Genomic DNA, 19157 nt, shown 5'->3' with positions numbered 1-19157 from the left:
GTCAACTACAAATAAAGCTCTATGGTTTTACCATGGTTTTAGTTTCTACCATACGTTACGGTAATCCTCAAAACACACAAAATGAAGAGTCCAGAAACTTTTAAGAGAAGTAAGCCTTTATTTCCTTGTTTCACAAATAAAGTTGGCTGAGAGCTGGTTGCTTTTTGGTGATTAGTCAAAGAGACCAAATCCCATATCCTCGTCCGACTCCTCCGACTCTTCCTTTGCTTCAACCTTGGCTGGGGCTGCGGCAGCCGCAGGAGCAGCAGTGGTGGCAGCGGCCACAGGGGCAGCAGCCACAAAAGCAGATGGATCAGCCAGGAAGGCCTTGACCTGAAGAAGCCAAGGGAAAAGTTCAGTCAAAATAGTCACCCATAACCCATCAGCCTTTGTAGCGTTCTAGCTTCATGAACAACTTCCAAGCCTTCCCTGAAAGTGACAAGGCAGGACAATGCTTCAACGTGGCCTTGTGAGCTTAGACCCAGCTCTCCTAGGGTCTCTTGTCATTTCTAAAGTCAAGGCCACACCTCCCTTGCCCCCAAACTCTCAAGTATACTTTAAAAAAAATGTATCTGCTATGTAAAATACTACCATAAAAGTGTTCATTCAGCAGGCAGCCATTTATCCCCCTATTGTCAGACCCACCATAGTCCCAGTAGGTTCTTTTTACCTTTTCAGCAAGTGGGAAGGTGTAATCAGTCTCCACAGACAAAGCCAGAACCCGCTTGTACCCATTGATGATAGAATGGGGTACTGATGCAACAGTTGGGTAACCAATCTGCAGACATACGCTGGCAACATTGCGCACACCCTGTGGAGGGAGGGAAAGATTACATTTTAGGTGAGATATCTTAGAGAACAGATAGTGAAATCCAAGCAAAGCCCAATGGCAGGCAAGACTTGCTGGGCTAGCATCTTAGTCTCACACAGGATACTTCACCTCACACCAAATGCTTCTGGCAGGGCAATTCAGACGCAGTAATTCATAAATGCTTTTTACCCTTTTTCTCAACATGAGTATTACTTATACCATGATGGAGATTACTACAAAAGCCACTATTTTGTAAAGAAACATAAACTGTTAACAAAACTGTTGAGTTTCATGAGAGAAAAATGTTAAAATAATGCCAGTTGGGAACTGTTCATTCACTAGTGAGACTTCCAAAAAAGTAGCTAGAGTTAGTCATGTGTTATTGCAGGCCCTGGAAGAGCCCTAACTATGTACCCAGAACTGTTCTAAGGCTTTATACTAATTCATTCATCCTCAACAATCTTGTATCATTAGTGCCTTTTCACAGATGAGGTAACTGAGGCAGATTAAATAATTGTCCTTGGTTACACACCTGGTTTCAAGTGAATAACCAAGACTTAGTCTGAAGCTAGACATGCTCTCAACTATTAATGTTAGAAGGGCCTGAAATAGGTAACATGTACCTCCAGGAATCGGGCATGCAGAGTTTCCTCTGTGATGTCAAGCACTTCCGGGTTGTAGATGCTGCCATTGTCAAACACCTGCTGGATGATCAGCCCAAAGGAGAAGGGGGAGATGTTCAGCATGTTCAGCAGTGTGGCTTCGCTGGCTCCTACTTTGTCTCCAGTCTTAATCAGCTGCACATCACTCTGCAGAACAAGGCAACAAGTTAACACCGGAACATCCAGCAGATTGACAGCCACCAAAGGGATCCCCCACTACTGGCCTGGCTACCACTGGCAAGCCAGGTCCACTCACCAGGATTTCAATGGTGCCCCTGGAGATTTTAGTGGTGATGCCTAAAGCCTGGAAAAAAGAGGTCTTCTCTGGCCCCAGACCAGTGTTCTGGGCTGGCACAGTGACTTCACATGGGGCAATGGCACCAGCACGGGCAGCAGCTGGCACCTGAACAAAAACAAGAAATGTGAGTTCTCCCTCCACAGAGGACGGTCAATTTTGCTTTTAAGAAACCAAAATTGGTAATGTCTCTTGAGCCAACCCGATTGTCCTCTTACCTTATTGGCCAGGAGCATGTCCCTGATCTCAGTGAGGTCCTCCTTAGTGAACACAAAGCCCACATTCCCCCGGATATGAGGCAACAGTCTACAAAGAGAAGTTTACAGACAGGCGGTCACCTTTCAGCACCATTCTTCTCTAGGAAAAGGGAGAAGGGCACAGAGGAGGAAAGACAAAGATGCCCAGAAAATGAACTGACTTCTCCAGAGCTGGGTTGTTTTCCAGATGTCCTCGGATGGCCTTGCGCATCATGGTGTTCTTGCCCATCAGCACCACAGCCTTCCCGCGGAGGGACATGCGGATCTGCTGCATCTGCTTGGAGCCCACATTGTCGGCTCCCACAATGAAGCATTTTGGATAATCATCCAGAAGTTGCTACAAAAACCAGGTAGAAAGAAGCCAAGTTTAAGAGGAGGAGAAGGGGGGAAAAAAACATCAGGAGAAACCAAACCCCACGATGGCTGGTTTTCACCTCACTCCCTTTCTTCTATGCTTTTGAAGTGACTCAGAGATTGGACCAACTCCTCCCACTAGGAGCCACCTGAGTTGTAGCACTGCCAGATTTGTCAAAGATGTGCTTGCTAAGCATGAACAGTGAAAACCGGGTGGGTACAATCAAGAATTCTCACTTCAGCTCTCATTTTTAACATTTCCCAATTACGAGGTTTGTTTCTGATTCACTAAAATGGTTTAAAAGGAAAAAGCATGCCTCCTAAGGCTGGATTTACAGCATTCGAAACAGGAGGTAAAGCAAATACAAAGACACCTTACGTGTAAAATCTAAGCCTTCCTAAAGGTAACATTCATTCGGGTATTGGGTTTCTTGACTAACAAGACCTAACTATGCGACAACTTGACTTTTTATAAGTCACTCACTGCCTCACACCTTCCCAAAGATGGAACCAGAGGGCACTATTTGGAGTCCACACAGAGCTGGGAAGGATTGTCACTTAGTTATCTTAGGAGCCACAACTGGCCGAGCCAGTCTATCTGCAACAGGTGGGGGCGTCACGCAGATCTTTGGAAATTCTGAATTTTGAATGAGATTTGCCTAAAACGGCCCAGCTCAGCACATGGGAGCTCATGGTCCCTATCAGCTGGTGGCCGAGGCAGCACGACGGGCGGCAGGGGCCAAGCCCGCACTTACGATGATCTTAAGGAAGTAGTTGGACTTCCAGGTCGCCCTGTCTTCCCTGGGCATCACGGCGGTGCGTCAGGGATTGCCACGCAGGGTTTAAAGACGATGTCACTGAGGAGAGAGAAGGAACTTGAAACAGCCCGTCCCACCGCCCCATCGGACTCAAACCAGAGGCCTATGGGGAGCGGGCCACGCGTGAGCGCCCGCGGCCTGGCCTGGACTGCCGCCGCCACCACTCGGAGAGTGCGAGCCGCTGCCGAAGCTCCAGGCCACATAGGTCGGGACCCCGCGGCCTCCTAGTCTTTCTGCAAAGACGCCCATCCTTCCCGCCGCCAGTCCCCGGCACCACGACATAACTCCACCAACCTCTCACGAGGACGCCTGGCCAGAGGAAGGCCGAGCGCGGGCGTGCAGCTTTTATAAGTGAACAAAGCGACCAATCAGAAGCCTCGGACAGCGCCCCCACCTATTGGCTGACGCCGACGCCTGTCTGGCGAAGCGCAACTGACACAGACAGCCATTGGGTGATATGGCTGCCACTCCAACCTACAGGAAGTCGCCTTTAAGTAAGGAAGTTAAGAAAGAGCTGCCTTGTGTTGGAGGAGGGTTCTCAGGGCTGCTTCCCTCTGCTGGGCTGGAGCTGCTTTTGTGCCGGCGCGAGAATGTGTGGACTCCAGTCCCCAGTTTCCCCCGCCACCTGGTCATGTCTCAAACTAGAGTATGACGTGGAGCTGAGAAATAGTTGTACATGCCTTAGAAACAGAATGGTCTCTGTCCCCTTGACAGTGTGTACTTCCCCCTACCAAAACAGAGGGATCCTTTCCTCAACTGTTCAAAATTCTGCAAAGGCTTTCCATTTTCCACAAAGTAAAAAGCCTAAAACTTAAGTGGCCTACAGGGCCCTACATCATCCGCTCTGCACCTCTACCCCCTATAATCGAATCTCCTATTTTCCTACTGACTTAGTTTCTTCCAGCCAGACAATGTGCCTGCTTGAGGGCTTCTGCACCAACTATTCCTTGCCAATATCCACGCGTCTAACACCTCCTTCAAGGCTTGGGCCAAATATCACCTGCTCAACCAGGCCTACCCTGATTGCTATTTATTTATTTATTTATTTATATCCTCACCTGAGGGGAGAATCATGGACATGAAAGGGACACATCGAGTGGCTGCCACCCACACGACCAACCAGGGCCGGGGACAATCTGCAACCAAGGTACGCACCCTTAGCAGGAACTGAACCTGGGTCTCTCTGGACTGCAGGTCAAAGCTCTAACCACTGAGCAAAACCGGCCAGGCCTAAGATCCCTTTTTTAATGGCAAGGTATTACTGCATGCCCAGCATTGTGCTGGGTACTTTGTGCACATCACCACTGTTAATCTTTGCAACAATCCCCAGAGGAGGCACACTTTTAGTATTTCCGTTTTATTGATGAGAAAATTCAGAGAGGTTAAATAATTTGCCCAAGCCCTTCAGCCAGTTAATGATGGCATCAGAACTGAAATCTAGGAGAAAGTTCAAAGTCCATGGGTCTCACTATGCTATAGTTCCTTCCAAACCCTGAGACTGCCTCCTCCTAAACACTTTTCCAAGGATATACATACTCACAGGTACCTTCCCAGGGACATCCTGGCTCTGGTGATATAAATATCTCCAATTGTAGTACGTCAATATAATGGAATACCATGAAAACATTAAAATGATGCAGATCTGCCCTGGCCAGTTTTGCTCAGTGGTTAGAGCATCCGCCCACAGACCAGAGAGACCCAGGTTCGGTTCCTGCTAAGGGCACGTACCTCGGTGGCAGTTTGTCCCTGGCCCCCCGCCCCGGCTGGGGTTGTGTGGGTGGCAGTCAGTCGATGAGTCTCTCTCACATCGATGTTTCTCTCCCTCTCTTCCTCCCTCTCTCCCACCCACTCTATCTGAAGATAAAAATGCAAAAATGTCCTCAGGTAAGGATAAAAAAAAAAAAAGATGCAGATCTATATTTATTGACATGGGAAAATACTCAGAGTGCACTTGAGTAAAAAAGCAAATTACAAGGAATTGTACCAACTCCATTTCTATAAATAAAATAAAACCTACATGGGCTGGAAGGATAAACCAAGTAATTATCTTTGTGTGAGTGGTGGAGGTAATTTTCACTTCTGAGCTTACTATGGAACGGGTAGGGTTCACGCTAGAATTCAACATGTGGCTTTAGGAGGGCCATTCCAAGCATCAGAGCAACTGAAGCCACAGCTCAAGGAGGCACAACACTGTCCAGGAAACTCTCGAGGAGGCGGGGGAGTGGGGTTGGCAGGACTGGGGAGGCGAGGTGGGCTCCCCACCCCCAGCAGAACTGAAGTTCTGGCTGACAAAAGGAAGTCTACAAATATGAACCTGACCACTAGGGGTGCAGTAGAGCCCAATTGCCAACTTCCACCCCCTTCAGGTGGGAGGGTTCTACACCTAAGGTGCTGTGCCAGCAGGTGGGGGTGAGGGTGTCTGGTCAATGCAGGAACACAGGCAGAGGCAAGCCTTGGGTTCGTACATCCTGTCTGCACTGACTCACACTGCCTTGTGCATGTTGGCTCTCCTCTCTGAACCTCTTTCCCCATCTGCAAATGAGTGTAAGACCATCCACCGGCTCATGTGAGGATGCCCGTGGGGAATCCAGGGCAAAAGTCTTCGTGCAGGCCTTGCCTGGGCTGCTCCCCAGACTTCCCTTGCCTACAAAGCTCACACAGGGAGCCAGGAGGTCTGGTGCTTCACACACTAATGTCTTGTGGGGCAGGGGCCCATCCCCAGGGCTTTTTGCCTCAAGTAAGGTAACATGGATGATTTATCCTCAGTGTGGTCCTTATGCGTCTGGGAGGGTTTGGTCTCTCTTCTGGGACTAAGCTGTTATATCAAACCACAAGGAAAAGGCAGTAGCACAGGTCAAAATAATGGCAAACTTTATTGGCATAAATCACAGGAATCGAAATGAGGAAAAGCCAGGTTAAAAGTTTAGAGAAAAAAAAATTAAAATCAATTCATCAAATAACCATTGACCCAGAGGGTGGACCCCAGAAACCCGTCCCTCTAGGGGAGGGGTCTGGGGCGGGTCACTGTAAACAGAGCAATAAGGCCTATGGGTGGAAGTGGAGATCTCAGACCTTTGAAGGGGCCTGGCTGACCTCTCCAGACCTGGCTGCTCCCAGCCCTGCCACAAAGGAGGGACCCCCGCCTGACCCCAGCACACTCAGCCTTTGCTATGAGGCTAACAGAGTGGTCTGGATCTTACTCACTTTAGACCCCATTGGGGCCCCTCTTTACTGACCAGAAACCCCAGGCCTGCCTGCTCCTGTTTCATCCTTGGGGAGAAAGCTCTGGAGACTTTCCATGGCTTCAGCAGGATCCTGTCCCTCTGCCAGAATCCTATCAGGCTCCTTCGCAACAACCTGGGCCCTTTTCCTCAGACCGCCGGTTTCCAAGGAGGGCAGGACATTTGGGAAAGTGATGAGCCCAGTGGAATCGATAAAACCAATGGTCAAAATCAGATACCAGCTTTCCTGAGGAGGCAGAAGGAGCCCCAGAGAAGCAGTGAGGAGGCCGAGAATGTTCAGCGGGTTCTTTTCGATACCAAAGAGTTCACAGGGGAGCAGATGCTCCTAATGGCTAAGACAGGTAACAGCACCCCCAAAACATACTTCCCCTTCTCCTCCCTAGGGAATAGGATGGATGAGGTTCAGAATCCTAGGCCCAAAAGGCCAAGACACCCTTAGGCCAATTTCGCTTAAGAGCTTGCTGGCCTGGGTAATGAGGAAGGGGTTTAAAAATACAGCAGTTTATAAAACAGTCCTGGTGAGCCATGAAGTTAAAGAAGGGGAATCTCAGAGCTGCTCCCACTTCACCTGCTTAGGCTAAGAAAAAATAAAATACAAATGGCTTCCCTACCCCAAGCCCTCAGTACAAGGCAAACCCTGTCCCACGGCCACTATCACCCACAGGACCAGTGGCGGCGGACAAGGGGAGAGTACAAAAGGGGATGTCTTTAAAATATCTTCAAAATCATTTTGTATAGAGAAGTAAAAGCAACTCAGACAATACGAATTCAAACCTCAGTGTAGAAATCTATCAAAGTAGATACAGTGTCCAGGCACGAGGTGAAACGCCGCACCTCACGCTGTCCCCGGAGACGGAGGAAGTGACTATAAAACATTATTGCTGGAGAGGCCTGTCTCAGTAGAATCAGAGCAGTTATGGGGGCAGGGGGCAGTCACCCAGGCCTGGGAAGACTGGAAGGACAGGAGGAGCACAAGGAGCCTTCCGTGGCCCCTGGGCACTTCAACCTTTGGATGGATGGATTTATGCTGGCATTGTCTGGAGGGAGCGGGTGTCCCCCAATACTCTCGGAACAAGGATAATTCAGTCGGACGGAAATAAAGATAAAAAGAGACCCCATCTGACTCTGCCTGCCCTCCCCCTGGCTCCACTGCCAAAATATGAGTAAGAGATGGCTCCAGTGTGGGGTGCTGGCCTGGCCAGGCAGGTGTGTGGGTGGAGTCCTCCAGCCCCATCTCTGGGGAGGATAAGGAGCTGGCGGCCCGGGTGCCGCTGCGGGAGGAGGGGAGGCCCAGGGGCTCTGGCAGAGGCGGAAAAGCAGGCGGGACCCTCTGAGGCCCTCTTGCCACCCTGCACAGCCAAGGACACGAGTTCCAGTTTCAGTGGGGCTTGGCCCTTCAGCCCTGGGCGAGGCCTCTGGGTCACAGTAGCAGTTAGGGAGGCTGGGCCAGGGGAAGGGCAGCCGGAGGGATGAGGGCGCCTAGCAGAAGAGCTTGAGGAAGCAGTTCTGACAGTAAGGCTTGTCGTTCTGCTCCTTGAAGGTGCCCTTGTTGAGCTGCTTGAGGCAGAAGGCACAGACGAAGTGCTCTGGGTGGAACTTCTTGGCCATGGCGGTGATGCAGCGGCCCGTGATGGGCTTCTGGCAGCCGGAGCACAGCGAGCCGCGCCGCTCGTGGTAGTGCACCTCGCAGTAGGGCTGCCCGTCGTGCTCGAAGAAGCTGCCATTGACGAACGGCGTGAAGCATTCCTGCCAGGCGGAGGGGGTGAGGTGGAGGGGAGGGTCTCAGCCTGGCGCAGGGGGCTGAGGCAGCTCCAGGGGTGATGGGCAGGAGACAGGCATGGCTGTCACACTCCCACTTGCTGAGCACTTCCTACGTGCCAAATGCTGTGCTAAACGCAACTGAAATCCCAACAGAGGAGGCAACTAGGGTGTGGACTTAAATGACTTGTCCAAGGTCATACAGCTACTAAATTGCACAATTTGGCTGCCCAGCCAGTGTGGCTCAGTGGTTGAGCATCAGACCCATGCACCAAGAGATCTCCGGTTCGATTCCCGGTCGGGGCACATGCCCGGGTTGTGGGCCCAGTCCCCAGTGGGGGGCATGCGGGAGGCAGCCAATCGATGTTCTTTCTCATCAATGTTTCTATCTCTCTCTCCCTTTCCCTTCCTCTCTCTCTAAAATCAATAAAGAAAAAAAAATTTTTTTTTAAATTGCACAATTTGGATTTCAATGTAGGTCTGACTCCTGAGCACTTAACTGGGAGGCTGTACTGGTGTGCCCCCAAAACCCCAGCGCTGAAAAAAGGGTTCCATGGTCAAACTCTGCATCCTAAGTTTCTGTGTAGAGATTCACATGCACTCTAGGGGATAAAAGGCCCTGAGAAGTCCTGCAATGCAGTGTTTCACAAACTTATTGGGTCAGAGAACCCTTGTTGGACCCCCAGTAACATCTGTGGACTCCCACGACCCGCCAGATTACAGTGTGAAAACCAACGGCCAATTCCTCGGAGGCTGAAAAATGCTTGCATTATCTCATTTAATCCCCACAGGCCCTTTTCCTGAATGTGATAGGCCACCGCACAGGACGAGGCTACAGACACATCTGCCTTGCTCTTGGTGTCTCCTAGCATCAATACAAGCTCTGGGAAGGACCCACTGGACTTGACGAAGTGTACCCCCAAAGAAGGCCTCCAAGTTGGAGCCGAGAATACAGTGAGGGAGGCCCTTCTCTCCCCACTGCCCAGTGCCCTTCAGATGCAGGGGCAGGGGCACCTTACCCGGCACACGAAGCACTCGGGATGCCAGAGGGTGTTGAGGGCTGAGATGTAGTTCTCCAGGATGGCCCGGGCGCAGCCGCCGCACTTGGGCGCGAACATGTCGAAGTAATCCTTCCGGCAGTAGGCCTTGCCATCTTTTTCGTGGAACCCTGAGGAGCGGGGGGTGTGGGGGGCAGTTACGGCCTCCGGAGGTGGAGCCCCCACCTCCCCGACACTCCCAGGGACAGCAACAGTCTGCTGGTCAGTACCTTCAGGACCGAAGAAGGCGCCACACTGGGCACAGAAGAAGTGCTCGGGGTGCCACGTCCGGTCCAGGGCTGTCACCACTTTCTGTGAAAGCAAAGTGTGGGGTCAGAGCCAAGCTGACATCCCACTGGACAGACTCACAGGCCAGGTTGTCCCTCCCACCCCCACCCACAGCTCCCAGCCAAGGAAAGAGCAAAGGCTGCCAGAACAGGGTCTCTCCTGACTGCTCTGAACACCACCGAGATCTGGTTTGCTGAAGGAGGTGACATGTCAGTCTCCTTTAACGCTCACATGCGGTGGAGGTCACAGGTTCTACTGTGGCTCCCATTTTATAAAGGAAGACACCTAGGCTCAGGGAGGCCAGGCATTTCCCTAACGTCACACGGTGGGAGAGAAGGAGCTGGGACTTCACTCCAATGATCTGGGCAGGGCTCCTAACCCCTGAGCCTCCACAGATGGAAGCTGGGACGGGAGGCAGATGGAACGTGGGCGGCCTGCCGTACATTAGGACTGCCGAGCCCTGGCCGGTTTGGCTCAGCGGTTAGAGTGTCGGCCTGCGGTCCAGAGGACTGCCATGAATCGGGCCTGGGTTTGAATCCCAGACCCACTGTTTCCTAGTCGTGTGAGCTCGTGCATGTGAAGGGACCTCTTTGAGCCTCAGATGGCACCACCTGCACACTCCGAGGGTGACAGTGAAGCAGAAATGAGCCAACGCTGCTGCTCCCCACCATGCCGGGAACTCACATCCAGGATGGGACCGTTGCAGTAGTAGCAGCGCGGGGAGAAGAGGGTGTGATAGTCCTTTTCACAGTAGGGCTGTCCGTCCCGCTCAAAGAAGTTCCGCGACCCGATCTCCTCCTGGCAGTGGGTGCAGACGAAGTGCTCGGGGTGCCATGTCCTCCCCATGGCCGTCACAACCTGAGGAGGGAGGCAAAGTGTGGCTCAAGGCCCTGGCCTGCCACAGAGCATCCTTTCCAGAGGAGCCAAGGTCCCTGAGCCCACCTGCTGTTCTCTTCCCTGCCCTGCCCCCACCCCTCATCACCTGCCCAGCGATGGGCTTCTTGCAGGCCCCGCAGACCCCTTTGGCGACTGTGGCAACTCCCAGTTTGTTCAGGTCGGACTGCAGGCTCCCCAGCATGCTGTCCAGCTGGCTCCCAGGCTTTGGGGGCCCCCCAGGGGGAGAGCTGCTCCCCGGCTTCCCCTGGGCCATGAACTGTGGAAACAGAAAGGGCAGGTCAGGACTGGAGGCTTTTCCCCTCCTGAACACGGGCTGATGGAGCAAGAAGTGCCATCTCCTCCAGGGGCCTCAAGAGCCCCAGAGGTGGGAATGACGTCCGCAGGACATCTGGTGTCAGGGGCTCGTGGCACCGCAGGCCTGCCCGCGGCTGGGAAACACGGCAAGCAGGACACTGAGCCCCCAGCCTTGGCACTGACCCCTCCCTCGTCCTGCCCTTCGGGACTGCGCTGCCTGCCATTCGGAGGCCAGCCCGCCGCCCAGCACAGCTCTCCGTCCGCTCTTTGTTCCAGGCCCTGGATCTTAAATAGGAGAGAAAACGAGGATAAGAAAAAAATTGTTTTAATTAAGAAAGAAAAAGAAACCTTGTTATTGGATCATTTCACAGAAGGAAATTTAGAATAACACCCCCCCCCCCCCAGCAATACCAAAATCAGGAGAAAAAGTCTAGAGTGTCCCAGGGAGAGAAGAGAAGGTGAGCCAGCCAAGGCAGGGGACCCAGAAAGGGGAGGGGACTGAGGCCAGAGAGGGGAGGCTTTCCAAGTATTGGGCCTGGGGGTCGCGGGGTGGGGAACAGGTTTTGGTCTCCTTTCTGGTACTGCCCTTTCTCAGAGGGAGCCGGGGCAGGACCAAGGAGCAGCGGGAGGGGGCAGGCAGAAGGGAGCCCCATGGGCAAGCCAGAGGACAGCTGATGTCCAGGGAGGGTGGGAACTTGGACGTCAGGAAGGACTGAGGTACTGTGCCGGGCTTGTGGATGAAAGAACAGAGGGCGTATGTGTGCAGAGTGGGGACGGGTAGGGCTCACGCTGGGGCCCCAGGGCCTGCCTGCATCGGGGGGAACATCGGGTCCTCGTCAGTCTGGCAGCCCACCGACCTCGCAGTGTGGGGCGCAGAAAGGAGAGAGGTGGGCCCCTGCACATGTTCTTCCTGCAGCCCTGCCCCAGCACTCTGGACCCCAGGAGACCCACAGGGAAGAACTGAGGGCCCCAGGGTGGAGTGGGCAGGCAGGCTGCGTGGGGGAGAAGAGCTGGTGGCCATGCCATCTCTGTGATGCTGGAGTAAAGGGACAGGAGGAGGAGAAGGCAGAACAGAGAAGGTTCTTCTCAAAGGAATGGGAGAGCCAGGAGGGAAAACAACCTGGGGAGAAGAAAGGAAGGAGAAAGATCAGGAAGACGGAGAAAACATCAGCTCAGCAAGCAAGGGCACAGAGCCGTGATGTCCCCAGGCTTCCCCGGAACTTCCCACTCTGACTGGACTCTCCAGGCCACAGGATGCAGGACCTCCCCACACACACACCAAGCTCCCCTCTGGCCAGAGCTGGGAAAGAATCAAGATGCCTGCTGCCCTGGTCCTGGCCCAGCTCTGGGCATCTCCTTGCTACCTTCTCTACCAGCTGCCCCTCAGCCCGCCTCCCTCGAGGCTGCACAGTAATGACGACGCCCTCGGTCATCCAGTCCTCGGTGGAGGCCCCCGCTGGCCCTGCAGCCTCCTCTGCCTCCGGCTGGATGCCCAGCCGACCCTGCAGCTCTGCGATGAGCCGCTCCTGGGATGGGGTCCTGCTCAAGGTGGCGGGGTCCAGCCGGCGGCGAGGGGAGGGCTCCCGGGACATGGGGTGCGCGTGGCCTGTCTCGCGGCTCCTCCTGATCACTGAGCGGATCTGAGGAGGGAGGAGGAAGCTGTCATGGCCTCACTCTGGGCTCTGCCAATGCTGCTCAGTCCACACTCAGGTGCCCCAGGCAAGGGAGGGCTGAACAAACCGGCCAAAGAGCCAAGCTGAGGGGGGCGGAGGCAGGGGCGGAGCAGACTCCCAGGCTCAGCTCCTTTTCGGCTCGGACCCTGGGCAAGACACTTCACTTCCAGGCCTCAGCTCCTCCATCCATGAAAGGGGGTTAGTACTTTCTTGGCTGCCTTACAGGGTTATTATGAGAATTATTTGAGAGAACGTGAGTGGGCATTCTTGAAAGTATGTAAGGCTTCTTTTTGATTTGTAATAAAAAATGTGGTCTTTCCTTCCAAATCTTCTAACCAATTTTTTCCCTCGTTTATATTATAACCTACTGGTTTGTAGTAGTCTTGCTTTTTTGTTTTTGGAAAAGGCATGAAGTTTCAGTCAAGCAAAAAGCAAATACTAACAGTAACATCAGTCATGGCTTACTGAGGACCATATGCTGTGTTCTGAGCACAGTCCAGCCATTATTTCATCTAATCCTCTGCACAACCCTGTGGGGGAAGGTCTATTTTTACCCCCATTCTAAAGATGAGAAAACTGAGGCTGGTAGAGGGTTGCCCAAAGTCACACAAGTAGCAAGTGTTGGAGGCAGGATTTATATTCCGTTCTATCTGGTCCCAAAGCTCATGCTTTTAACCATTTCGCAGACATCCCCTCAGGATGTCAGGGGAGTTCATTTAAGGAAAAAGCCTTTAACAAGCAAGAAGCAGGTTGTCACTAAGAGAGACTGCCAGCCCCAGGGCACTCCACTGGCTCCACAGAGCCCATTGTCGAGAGCTGGTCATCGGGGTAGCAGGCCACGATATCCCAGGATTCGCTGCCCAAGCAGACATGCGTGGAGTGGGAGGCTGCATGCAGTTAGCCAGGAGTGGCCCACACTCAGCCGGGCGAGGACCAGGCCAGCAGCCGTGCGAGCTTCCGCCTGCCTGGCCAGAGGTGGAAATCCGTTCGGTGGTATTGAGCGTGTCCATGACCATGGCCTGTGGAAGCTCCGGCTGTTCCCTCTTGGTCTCAGCAGTGGCTTCAGTGGTGCCCTCTGGCCTCCTGGGTATCTCGGGCCCCCGGAATGGCCTGACCAGGCTTCCCTTCATGGGCATCGCTCCACCTAACTGCTCCTGGTCACCCGGAGCAGGGCAGCTGCTCTCCGGCCCCGCTGGCTCTGGCCTGGCCCTCTCCCTCAGCTGTCCACGTCCCTTCGTGAGACCCCAGGTATCTGGGAAGACGATCTGACGGTCTACGGCCATGACGGCTGGCTCGGTTACTTCCTGGAAGTTGGGTGTAGCTCTGCAGGGAGTCTCAGGCCTGAGCGCCTCCAAAGCCCACGGCTGCTCCCATGTGGCAGCCGAGGCCTCCTCTGGGTACACAGGGTTGGCTGACAGCCCTTGGGGGCCTTCAGGCTCCTGGGGACCTACATACCCAGCTCTGGGTGGAATGTGGCCTGGGGGAGCCCTGGAGAGCTCACTCGTGAGGTTTAGTCCATCCCTCCTACCTCGAGCCTGGCTCTCTGCACCAGATGGCCCCAGAGAACCCTCCACAGAGGAAGAGTTGGGGTTGTCAGGTGTGACCCCAAGGCCAGCCAAATCAAGCCAGCTAGGAGCCACAGGAGGTAGAAGGTCCTGTCCATTATCATTATTTTTTATGCAAAGGACCTCCGGAGTGTGACCATGGCCTCCAGGGGAGGGTTTAATAATGGATGGCAAGACTACAGAGGGCCCGGGAGGAGGAGGAGGAGAAGGAAGTGTGTGGTGTGAGGATGGAGCTGAGCTGGGCAACAGTGAGTTCAAGGCCACAGTAGAGGAGCTGGTCTGGAAGAGGAGAAAGACAAAGGTAGAGAGAAGACAAAGAAATAGGACAGGTGAGGAAGAATCTCACTGCAAGGGGGGCTTGACCGCAGGGCTCTGCGAGCCGCCACCTACACTGACCGGGGTGGCTGCAAAGCGGAAGCACGAGGCCTGGCCCTGGTGGGAGGCCCAGACACCCAACAAGATTTTCCTGGGCAACGAGTCCTTGGCCCCCACCGAACCCAGGCAGCAGGAAGCGGCCTCTGAGCAAAGCCTGTGGAGTCACCCCAGTCAGAGCAGGTAAGAGGGAGGAAAGCTAAGGGGAGCTGGCGTGAGAGACAGGTGACCAGGGAGGTCAGCCCAGGCAGCTGCTCTGCCTCCTCCCACCTAGTTCAATTCTCGGCTTGGTCTCTCCCAGACAAACCCAGCTTCCCTCTGTCCCCGAGACCTTGCTCTAGGCGCACGGCCACCGCCAGCTCGGCTTCCCGCGGGACAGCACGACACTGGCTCTCAGAAGGCAGCATCACTGTCGAGGTGCTGGAGCAGGGCTCCCTTAGGCCAGTGCCTGGGTCCGACACACTGGCTTCTGATCGGCTGCTCAGAACTGCCAGCAGCTCATCCCACCCTCCCGGCCCCATCCCCACCCCCCACCATAAAACCTCAGTGAAAGGGAGGTTTGGAGGCACCATCAAGGCCAGGAGCACATGGACCACTTGCTCCCCTTCTCGGATTCCTTAAGTCATGTGCCAAAGATCAACCCACATGGAAAAGTGCAGTCAGCAATTGGAGAGTTCGGTCAATACCAGTCCCCGTGAAGGCACCGCATCTTCTCAGTACACCTCTGGCTCAGGAGGCCTGGGAGGCCCAGAAGGGGAGCGGAAGGGGCACTGGATGCAGGGCTGGCTCAGTAGCCTGATAGGTTAGGTTTCCACAGACAGAATCTGTGGGGATTCAGAAGCCCATGGAGGAAGAGGGGGCAGGCCAGGAGGCTGGCAAAGGAGGCGTGTGGATTCAGAAGCCGGAGGCACAAAGAAAGAGGACGTGTTGAGGACAGCCAGCGTGGGAGATGGGGCTCCAGGACAAATGACCTCTCAGGCACAAGATCCCAAGTCCCGCATGGCCCAGCAGAGAATGCCCTCCCCCCGCAAGAGCACATGGACAAAGGGCCCTTTGTTGCAGCCTCCTGACCCCCGCCCTGGGAGCTGGGAGCTGGGAGCCCACGAGGAGGAATGTCCCTGCGAGCACTCTCTGCCTCCACAGGCTTCGAGGCAGCTCAGCCCCCAGCCTGCCCGAGCCTCCCTCCCCCATATCCTGGCAAGACCAGGGCACTGAGAGGTCCTTGGCTCAGGCCAAGGCTCCCAAACGGAGGGGCCGAGTTCCAGCTACTCACATTGAGGTACAGAAGGAGAAGAATGGGGGAGACATGGACAGGGAAGAGGGACTTTGGGGCACCTTAAAGTCCGACAGGGAGGCCATCAGCTCGTCCAGCTCCCTGGTGGCAGAGGAGGCCGAGATTCGTGTCTGCTGCTGGCTGGAGGTGACTCGCTGAGGGCTGCTCATCTCGCCCTGGTTCACAGTGATGGCGGGGCTGCAGGGCAGGCATGACATCAGCGGGAACCCCAAGTTCAGCCCTATGCTCCCCCAGAGCGGCCCTCCCCTCTCAGGAGACCAACACGTTAGCTCTGACATCAGGGTCCCACCACCCCCAATCCCGGGAAGCCCACTAGCTCCCCATCTGTTCTGGGGAGGGGCTGCTGTCAGCCAGGGGGACAGAGCTCTGAGAGCTGACATGGGAGAAGAGAGGGCCACGCAAACAGCGATCTCCCCAGGAAGATGCCTCTAGTCCGCCAGCCCAAGTTCAAGCTTGCCTGTTAAACCAGCCCGAGCACCATGCACCCTCCACAGCACTGCAAGTACAAGGGCGACTGTTCCAGCAACACGGTCACACCAAGAACAGCTAACATTTAGAAAGCACTCCCCATGTACATCACCTGCTATGAGCCAAAAACCATTCCAGGTGCGTTTCGTGTATGATTGGGTCTACCCTCACTGAGGCCCCATTATCCCACACCCCCTAACCCCATTTTACAGATGGAAAAACTAAAGCTTGAGAGACACTTCATAAGGGCACAGCCAAGGTCTGAACCCCACTGTGTGGCTCCAAAACCCGAGCTGACAGCCACTAAGCTGCAGGCGTCCTCGCACGCATCATGTCTATCTTTTCTGGTGGATGGTGGCAGGAATGGTGTCCATGTGACTCATCACTCTCCCCCCAGAGCCTGGTGCAGGGCCTGGCAGACAAGCACTCACGGAGGGAATGGCTGACACAGGGGCTAAGCGGGAAGATACAGCACGGGCACTGAGCGAGACCGCCCTGTCTGGGTGAACCCAGCGGACACTCACACGGGGCTGGGCACGGAGCTCTCCAGTTCATCCAGGAGACTCTCCACGCTGGGCCGCACGTCCTCCAGGCCCCGGGCCCCGTTCCGCTTGGGCTTCTCTTTCATCGGGGGCCCAGCTTTGATCCCCAGCAGGCTGTTATTCTCCGGGATGCCATAGTGAGGGCTCAGAGCCCCAGGCAGCGGGGGGCTTGAGTTGGCCTCATCTTGGAAGAGGGAGAGAGAAGGACTACTCAGCCCCGAGCCAGTGGGTAGGCCCTGGGGGGTTTGGGAGGCCCCTGCCCCGTCCCACCTGCAGGGAAGCCTGGGGGGTTATGCTGCACTGCGTTCAGCTCCAGCAGCAGGCGGTCAAGTTCTGAAAGGTTGCTGCCCAGGGAGGAGCTCATCACAGTGGGTGAAGGCTCAGCCGACTTCTGCTTGTTGGGGAAGCTTTGAGAGAGAGAGAGAGAGAAGACCACATTGACAGACACTCCCTAGCTTTGACAACCCTGATCCTCCAGAATAAGGCACAGGGGACAGGAGGTCTCCCGCAGCAAGAGGACGGAGAGTGGGGAAAGGATGTGGTAAGAAGAGGGGAGGAAGGAAGCCCTGCCTCTCAGTTCCTCAACTCCATGGAGTGACATGACAGCTGAGGGAACATGGAGATGGCAGTGATAAGGCCACCAGGCCAGTCAAGAGGCATTATGAGCTGGCCACAAGCCCCGGGCCTTCCACAGGTTAGCCCAATGACCCAAGGCAGAGCCTCGTGGGGCCGCGGCCATGCCTGATCCCTGGCCTCAGCTGCCTCCAGCCCTGGCCAGTCCCCCGGATTTCCAAACAGGAAGGAAAGGCGCGCAGGCAGGAGCTGGGGCAATACCTGTAGACGTGCTCCTCCTCACCGGCTCGGGGACACGGAGGGCCGCCGCCGTCCTGGGGGATGGAGGCACTGGACGTTTTGGCACTGGAGCCGTACACGGGCGGCAGGGGCTGGGGCTGCAGGAAGGAGAATGCTCAGAGCCTCCCAGGGAGAGGAAAAGGAACAGTCCGAGTCACCCCCAGGAAGCTGCTGCTCACAGCCAGTCTCACCAGGGAATTTCCACGCTCTGGCTGGAGACAGGTGATTAACACTTGGTCACTGCCCCCCTCACGTGGGGTCTGGTGGGGAGAGGGGGACGTTTCTTGGCCCCTCTCCCTTTCCCTGAGCCCAGTCCTCCCCTGGCTCCAGAAGCCGCTGCCAGAGAGCTCTGTTCGCCCCAAAGCCTCTGGGAGCTTCAGCCCGTCTTCACTTACCTGCTGGTGGATGAATCGGGAGGCACTGGGCTGCCACTGGTCTAAGGGGTCAAGGAGTGCGCCATTGAGGGCCTCGCTGGACGGGGGTGGAGGGACAGGGGGTGGCACAGCAATCTCCTGGTATGTGTGGTTTCCAGTTGGGTAGGAGTAGGGAGTCTCCTCCGACAAGAACACAGGCCGCTTAGAGATGTGAGAGGTGGTAGACTCCAAGTCCTCCAGCAGGGCGTCTGCAGAGAGAAGCGTGGGGAGTGGGTAGGAAGCAGGGATTCTGGGAACTAACTCTCCAACAGCAGTGACCTGCCGGCACCCAGGAGTTAATGATATGAGCACCTGCCCCACCCATGGGAGAAGTGACTAGCCTCAGGTCAGGAAGTTACCAGCTCAGCGCAGCCTGGCTAGGAACCAGCTCTCAAAGCTGATCTCTTCATCCCAGCCCCAGAGTGAAGTGCTCTGGCGGCTCCTGGGGCTGCCCTTGAGGCTCTCCTACCTCTGGGAGTCAGCACCTTCCTTCCCTCTGGGCAGGGCTGAGCTGCTGGCTGGCCGGGAGTCAGAAGTGCCTGCCTGGAACTCTGTGCTCTGACTCCGCAGGGCAAGGCGGCGAGAATGAGTGGGAGGGGCCCCACGTCATGGGGAGGGGCCGGGGCAGGGCCAGGTCCCACTTAATTTTCAAGAGTTTAAAGCTTTCTCAGCCCCTACATTGGAGGGGCCCCTGGGGTGGTACCTGTCTTCTTGACCGGCTAGAAGCAGAACCCCAGGCTCTGAGCTCCTTTCAGGCTATGGGGAGCGGTGTGTGGGGAGGTGGGGGCTGGGACTAGGGTGGTGCGGTGTTCCCTACCTCCTTGGCCAAGCCGAGGTGGGGGGTGGGGGGGTGGCAGAACTACTCCCGTAGGCTGTTTCTGCGGAAGCCTGGCAAGCAGCCTGGCGCTAGAGGCTCCAGGGCCCCACTATTCTGCTTTTACCAGCAGCAAGGGAGCTGAACTGGCCCTCGAGTGCAAGCTTCCATTACTCTGGCACCAGGCAGACAACAGCGGGGCCCTGGATCTCCCCAGTCCCCAGACAAGAAGGGTACAGTAGGAGAAGCAGGAGGAGGAACTGCTGACCTCCCCCTACCTCATCCCTCCCCTTCAGGGACCTTCACCAGCCCCACAACCCAGAGAGCCTGGCCCCACATGCCACACCCTCATTCCTGCCACACTCAGGGACTTGCTCACTCACCTCTCTGCTGACCTGCTGGGGACACAGTCCCTGGCCCTTGGAGTAAAATCACGAGAAAGCAGTGGCTG

The 19157-nt window shown here is 55.4% G+C and overlaps 2 protein-coding genes across 4 annotated transcripts in view; both read right to left on the bottom strand.

The window, feature by feature from the left end:
• Positions 1-105: 105 nt before the first annotated feature.
• RPLP0 (ribosomal protein lateral stalk subunit P0) lies at positions 106-3549 on the bottom strand. The gene is made up of 8 exons (XM_036277032.1): positions 3492-3549; positions 3135-3236; positions 2187-2362; positions 1987-2074; positions 1730-1876; positions 1435-1620; positions 671-811; positions 106-333 (listed from the first exon to the last, which is right to left on the bottom strand). Exons 2-8 carry the CDS (start codon positions 3186-3188, stop codon positions 172-174), a joined length of 954 nt encoding a protein of 317 aa, XP_036132925.1. The 5' UTR covers positions 3189-3236; positions 3492-3549; the 3' UTR covers positions 106-171.
• Positions 3550-6051: 2502 nt separating this feature from the next.
• PXN (paxillin) overlaps positions 6052-19157 on the bottom strand; it is a 48276-nt gene continuing 35170 nt past the window's right edge. Inside the window, exons 2-15 of one of the 3 annotated variants that reach the window (XM_036276355.1) lie at positions 17875-18101; positions 17462-17577; positions 16898-17034; positions 16610-16811; positions 15659-15794; positions 13352-14230; positions 12078-12353; positions 11522-11833; positions 10897-10998; positions 10505-10675; positions 10207-10380; positions 9465-9546; positions 9217-9365; positions 6052-8185 (exon numbers count right to left, since the gene is read on the bottom strand). In XM_036276355.1, the coding sequence (XP_036132248.1) occupies positions 7919-8185; positions 9217-9365; positions 9465-9546; positions 10207-10380; positions 10505-10675; positions 10897-10998; positions 11522-11833; positions 12078-12353; positions 13352-14230; positions 15659-15794; positions 16610-16811; positions 16898-17034; positions 17462-17577; positions 17875-18101 (3230 nt within the window). In that variant the 3' untranslated portion in view covers positions 6052-7918. The remainder of the gene's footprint in view (positions 8186-9216; positions 9366-9464; positions 9547-10206; positions 10381-10504; positions 10676-10896; positions 10999-11521; positions 11834-12077; positions 12354-13351; positions 14231-15658; positions 15795-16609; positions 16812-16897; positions 17035-17461; positions 17578-17874; positions 18102-19157) is intronic. The other 2 variants (XM_036276353.1, XM_036276354.1) reach the window with 2 other exon arrangements.

This window comes from Molossus molossus, unplaced genomic scaffold (assembly GCF_014108415.1).
Source record: "Molossus molossus isolate mMolMol1 unplaced genomic scaffold, mMolMol1.p scaffold_m16_p_22, whole genome shotgun sequence".
NCBI lineage: Eukaryota > Metazoa > Chordata > Mammalia > Chiroptera > Molossidae > Molossus > Molossus molossus.
The sequence above is the reverse complement of the archived record's forward strand: the minus strand, read 5'-3'. Positions and strand labels throughout refer to the sequence as shown.

What these genes read in the sequence shown, in the direction of transcription:
- RPLP0 (XM_036277032.1), bottom strand. Translation starts at nt 3,188, where the DNA reads ATGCCCAGGGAAGACAGGGCGACCTGGAAGTCCAACTACTTCCTTAAG. An exon ending in ACTACTTCCTTAAGATCATC is followed by an intron (nt 2,363 to 3,134) that starts GTAAGTGCGGGC and finishes TGGTTTTTGTAG; the next exon opens with CAACTTCTGGATGATTATCC. An exon ending in AACAACCCAGCTCTGGAGAA is followed by an intron (nt 2,075 to 2,186) that starts GTCAGTTCATTT and finishes TTCTCTTTGTAG; the next exon opens with ACTGTTGCCTCATATCCGGG.